Below are 5,830 nucleotides of genomic sequence, written 5' to 3'. Positions count from 1 at the left end.
CCCCTCGGTGTCTCCACGCTGTCTCTGTCCCCTCAGTGTCCCTGCTGTCCCCTCAGTGTCCCCTCTGTCCCCGCAGGGTCCCAACCGGGTGCTCTCAGAGCGGCGTTCGGAGCAGCGGCGCCTGCTCAGCGCCATCGGCTCGGCCGCGCTGCCGGACAGCGACCTGCTCAAGCTCAACCAGCTCAAGGTGGGGCTCGTGTCACCCCCGGTGTCACCCGCTGTCACACAGCGTCACACAGTGTCACCTTGTGTCACCAAGTGTCACCTCCAGTGTCACCCAGTGTCACACAGTGTCATCCAGTGTCACCCCCTGTGTCACCCCCGGTGTCACTCTGTGTCACCTCAGTGTCACCCAGTGTCACCCCCTGTGTCACCCGGTGTCACACAGCGTCACACAGTGTCACCTTGTGTCACCCTATGTCACCCGGTGTCACCCCCTGTGTCACTCTGTGTCACTCTGTGTCACCCTGGTGTCACCCGGTGTCACCTTGTGTCACCCCCAGTGTCACCCAGTGTCACCCAGTGTCACCTTGTGTCACCCCCTGTGTCACCCAGTGTCACCCCCAGTGTCACCCGGTGTCACCTTGTGTCACCCCCTGTGTCACCCTGGTGTCACCTTGGTGTCCCTTGTGCTGTTTCCGTGCCACCCGTGTCCTGTGCACTGTCCCAGCCCTGGTGACGTGTCCCCCTGTCCCCACTGTCCGCACCCTGCTGACACACCCCCGTGTCCCCATGTCCCCCTGTGCTGTCCCCACCCTGGTGACCTGTCCATCTGTCCCCTGTCCCACTCTGTCCGTCTGTCCCCCGTCCCACTCTGTCCGTCTGTCCCCCGTCCCACTCTGTCCGTCTGTCCGGCAGTTCCGCAAGAAGCGCCTTCGCTTCGGCCGCAGCCGCATCCACGAGTGGGGGCTGTTCGCCATGGAGCCGATCGCGGCCGACGAGATGGTCATCGAGTACGTGGGGCAGAACATCCGACAGGTACGGGTCACCTGTGTCACCTCGGTGTCACCTCAGTGTCACCTGAGACCCCCAGCCCCCCCCAGTGTCCCCAGACGAGATGGTGTCCCCCCCCCAGTGTCCCCCTCAGTGTCCCCAGTGCTGACCCCTGGTGGCCCCAGGTGGTGTCTCCGCGGTGTCCCCATGGTTTGTCCTGTGCTGTCCCCATCCTGACCCCGTGGTGTCCCCATCCTGACCCCTGCTGACCCCCACTGACCCCGTGGTGTCCCTGTGCTGACCCCGTGGTGTCCCCACCCTGACCCCATGCTGACCCCCCTGACCCCTCTGTCCCCGCTGTCCCCAGGTGGTGGCCGACATGCTGCCCCCATCCTGACCCCTTGCTGACCCCGTGTCCCCTGTGTCCCGTCTGTGTCCCCAGGTGGTGGCGGACATGCTGACCCCATTGTGACCCCATTGTGACCCCCTGTGTCCCCTCTGTCCCCTCTGTGTCCCCAGGTGGTGGCTGACATGCGCGAGAAGCGCTACGCCCAGCAGGGCATCGGCAGCAGTTACCTGTTCCGCGTGGACCACGACACCATCATCGATGCCACCAAGTGTGGGAACCTGGCACGCTTCATCAACCACTGCTGCACGGTGAGACAGGGGTTAACCAGGGTTAACCAGGGGTTAACCAGGGCTAACCAGGGATAACCAGGGGTTAATGAGGGGTTAACGAGGGCTGACCCCTGGTGCCAGTCTGACCCCCTGGTGCCAGTCTGACCCCCAGTGCCAGTCTGACCCCCCTGGTGCCAGTCTGACCCCCCCGGTGCCAGTCTGACCCTCGGTGCCAGTCTGACCCCCCTGGTGCCAGTCTGACCCCCCTGGTGCCAGTCTGACCCTCGGTGCCAGTCTGACCCCCCCCCGGTGCCAGTGACCCTGCAGTCTGACCCCCGGTGCCAGTCTGACCCCCTGGTGCCAGTCTGACCCTCGGTGCCAGTCTGACCCTCCTGGTGCCAGTCTGACCCCCCTGGTGCCAGTCTGACCCCCGGTGCCAGTCTGACCCCCTGTGCCAGTCTGACCCCCCCCCGGTGCCAGTCTGACCCTCGGTGCCAGTCTGACCCCCTGGTGCCAGTGTGACCCCTGGTGCCAGTCTGACCCTCGGTGCCAGTCTGACCCCCCCCAGTGCCAGTCTGACCCCTGGTGCCAGTCTGACACCCCCGGTGCCAGTCTGACCCCTGGTGCCAGTCTGACCCCCGGTGCCAGTCTGACCCTCGGTGCCAGTCTGACCCCCCCCGGTGCCAGTCTGACCCCCTGGTGCCAGTCTGACCCCCCCCAGTGCCAGTCTGACCCTCGGTGCCAGTCTGACCCTCGGTGCCAGTCTGACCCCCTGGTGCCAGTCTGACCCCCCGGTGCCAGTCTGACCCCTGGTGCCAGTCTGACCCCCCCGGTGCCAGTCTGTCCCCCAGTGCCAGTCTGACCCTCGGTGCCAGTCTGACCCTCGGTGCCAGTCTGACCCCTGGTGCCAGTCTGACCCCCCGGTGCCAGTCTGACCCCTGGTGCCAGTCTGACCCTCGGTGCCAGTCTGACCCTCGGTGCCAGTCTGACCCCCGGTGCCAGTCTGACCCTCGGTGCCCCCCAGCCCAACTGCTATGCCAAGGTGATCACCATCGAGGCGCAGAAGAAAATCGTCATCTACTCCAAGCAGCCGATCGGCGTCAACGAGGAGATCACCTACGACTACAAGTTCCCCATCGAGGACACCAAGATCCCGTGCCTGTGCCGCACCGAGAGCTGCCGCGGCACCCTCAACTAGCCCAGCCCGCCCTCAGCTAGCCCAGCTAGCCCACGGCTAGCCCACATGGCCCTCAGCTAGCCCACGTGACCCTGAGCTAGCCCAGATGGCCCTGAGCTAGCCCAGCCATAGCCCAGACCGAGATCCCGTGCCTGTGCCGCACCGAGAGCTGCCGCGGCACCCTCAGCTAGCCCAGCCCGCCCTCAGCTAGCCCAGCTAGCCCTGATGGCCCTTGGCTAGCCCACATGGCTCTGAGCTAGCCCCATGGCTCTGAGCTAGCCCAGCTAACCCTGAGCTAGCCCAGCTAGGGCTGGCTGCTGGCCCGGGGCCGCCCGGGTCGGGGTTGGGCACTGGGATTGGCCTCGGGCGGCCACCGTTGGGGTGTGACCACCAGGGTTGGCTTCTGGGCTACCAGGGTTGGTGTTTGGGCCACCACTGACCCCGGGACAGCCCGAGCTGCCCTTTGGCCACCAAGGCCGCTGCCACTGGCCCGAGGTGACGCCGTGGGTGGCCAGGGGGACACCGTGGGTGACCTTTGGCCACCAAGGATGACCTCGGGGCCACCATCGATGACGTCATTGCCCTTGGGCCCCGCCCCGCCGTCAGCGTCAAACCCCGCCCCCCACGGCCAGGTCGCTGCCCCTCCCCCCCCACCGCGCAGCGCCTGCGGTGACGTCACCACCGTGACATCATCATCACCATGACGTCACCGCCCCTCCCCCCCAGCTCTTTTCCTCCCTTTTTTTTTTTTTTTTTTTTGCTGTTTCTTGTAGAAACTCGGGGCATGTCTGGGGGGGGGGAGGGGGGATGGGAGGGGTCTGCCCCTCCCCCCGCGGCCCCGCCCCCCCAGCTCTGTAAATACCCCCGGGGGGTGTAAATACCTGTACATGCCCCTCCCCCTGTACATATGTTGATACGGGGGGGCCCCCGCGCCCCCCCTTTTTATAAAGTGGCCAATGAGCTTTGGCTCCGCCTCCGGCTCGTTTTTGGGGGGAAATTGGGGGGGTTGGGGGTGGGGGAGGGGTCTGGGGGCGGTGGGGGGGGGTTGGGGGGGAAATTGGGGGGGGTCTGGGGGGATTTGGGGGTTTTTGGGGCTGGGGAAGAGTTTGGGGGGGTTTGGGGGGAATTTGGGGGTGGGGATGGGACTGGGGGGGCTGGTGAGGGGTTTGGGGGGTGGGGAAGGGTCTGGGGGGATTTGGGTGGAATTTGGGGGTTTTTGGGGGTGGGGAGGGGTCTGGGGGGGTTTGGGGGGAATTTGGGGGGTTTTGGGGCTGGGGAAGAGTTGGGGGGGTGGGGAAGGGTTTGGGGCAGTGGGGAAGGGTCTGGGGGGGATTTGGGATTTTTTTTTTTGCCGCCTCTTTGGTTTGAGGCTGGGTTTTATTTTAAATTATACGGATAAAGATATTCCTGTTTTATATTTCTAAATATAGAAATATATAAAGAAGATTAAAATACAGACACAGAAATGTAAAATATAAATAAATATAAATAATAGGAAGAGAGGTAATACAGAACACAACGCCGTGTATTAATATACATTTAAAATTCAAATGGGAGTATAAACATGAAAAATAAAATTAAATACATATTAAAGGAAGTGGGCTCTTTTTGGCTTTTATTTCAGTAGAGGCAGGGGTTTCATTTGGAATAATAGAAGTGTTACAGAAGTAAAAATCTTAACCAGAAATAGATAATCAATATGTAAAAATTTGTACAAAACTATGGAAATTAAGTAATCGGAACGGATAAAATATAGAATTTTAATTTATATCTAAATGGAAATTTGTACATTTTATAAATCAACATTACGCATCAATGGACAAGATAAATACAAATGTGAATAGAAATATGAAAAAACACCCCCAAAACCAATTTAAATGTTGTTTAAAGGAATGATCAGTTTGGTTTTTGTTGCTGTTGTTGTTGTTGGGGGAGAGGCGGGGCTTGCTTTGGTTTTTTTCCCATTCCGGGTTTTTTTGGCGTTTTTTTCCCGGGAGTTTTGGCGGGGCCGCCCCTCAGCGCCCCCCCCGGTGCTGCCGCCCTGTGGCCACAGCGCGGAACTGCAGCCCCTCGGCCGCCATGATGGGAGCGGCGTGACCCGGATGTCGCGGACTAGATTGACCTTCTCAAGATGGCGGCCAAAAACGGCGGGAAAATCGAAGCCCCCCGCGGTCCGTCTATCCGAACTGCCTGCGCGAAACCAGCCGCCCCAGAGGGATTTTCTGTGGCGTTTCGCATGTCCTGGACACGGGCTGTGGGGTCAGGGGGGCGGCTGGCAGCCGCATTTCGGCGGGTTTCTGACAGGCATCGGCGTAAACGCCTCTCTCTGCTGCGGGGGCTTCTTACAGCCGCCATGATGGGAGTGGCGTGTCGCGAATGTCGCGGACTCTCTCTGACCTTGTCAAAATGGTGGCGAAAAGGGCGGGAAATCGCAGCGCCCCTCCCGGGAACTCTGCCGCCCTGTGGACAGAGAGCGGAACTGCAGCAGCCCCCGAGCCAGCGCTGCCATCTAAAAAACAAATTGGAAATATAAAAATATTTAAACGTAGTTTAAAATAAACTGGGGTTTTTTGGTTTTTATTAGGTCATAGTTAGGGTTTTTAAAAAATAATATAACTAGAAATAATATAAAAATATAAATCCAACCATACAAATAAATATTATATATACCGATGCCTAAAAATATTTAATATAAATAAATATAAGTAATAGAAATATCTAACATAAAAAACTATATCCATTATTATATTAAAAGGTATTCTCTCCAGTATATATAATATCTATAAATACAAAAAATAAAAATTATAAACGTACATGTGAATATAATTTTGCATAACAAAATTATTTTTAAATCTTGAAATATGGTGTAAATAAAGGGATGTTTGTGGGTTTTATTTGGTTAGAGGCCAGGGTTTTATTTTAATTAATATAAGTATTATAGAAATGTATAAATTTAAAAACAGAACTATAAAATAAGTGTATAAGATATACGCCTTTAACTAAACTAAACACTTAAATTAAAATAAATATATGTAACAAATATAATATAATTAAGATAAAGATAATAACAATAAATATAAATATAAATATCAAATATAAATA

General features: G+C 56.8%; 1 protein-coding gene across 1 annotated transcript; it reads left to right on the top strand.

The window, feature by feature from the left end:
• Positions 1–76: 76 nt before the first annotated feature.
• Positions 77–3,694, top strand: LOC127061325 (histone-lysine N-methyltransferase SETD1A-like; the record flags this gene model as incomplete). The annotated part of the gene is made up of 4 exons (XM_050987986.1): positions 77–187; positions 859–978; positions 1,453–1,590; positions 2,576–3,694. Coding segments are annotated over 4 exons (543 nt in total), but the record flags the coding sequence as incomplete, so codon positions are not given.
• Positions 3,695–5,830: the final 2,136 nt, after the last annotated feature.

The sequence above is a fragment of the Serinus canaria genome, unplaced genomic scaffold, assembly GCF_022539315.1.
Source record: "Serinus canaria isolate serCan28SL12 unplaced genomic scaffold, serCan2020 HiC_scaffold_610, whole genome shotgun sequence".
NCBI classification, from domain to species: domain Eukaryota; kingdom Metazoa; phylum Chordata; class Aves; order Passeriformes; family Fringillidae; genus Serinus; species Serinus canaria.
Note: the sequence above shows the minus strand (reverse complement) of the source record. Positions and strands in the feature narration are given on the sequence as shown.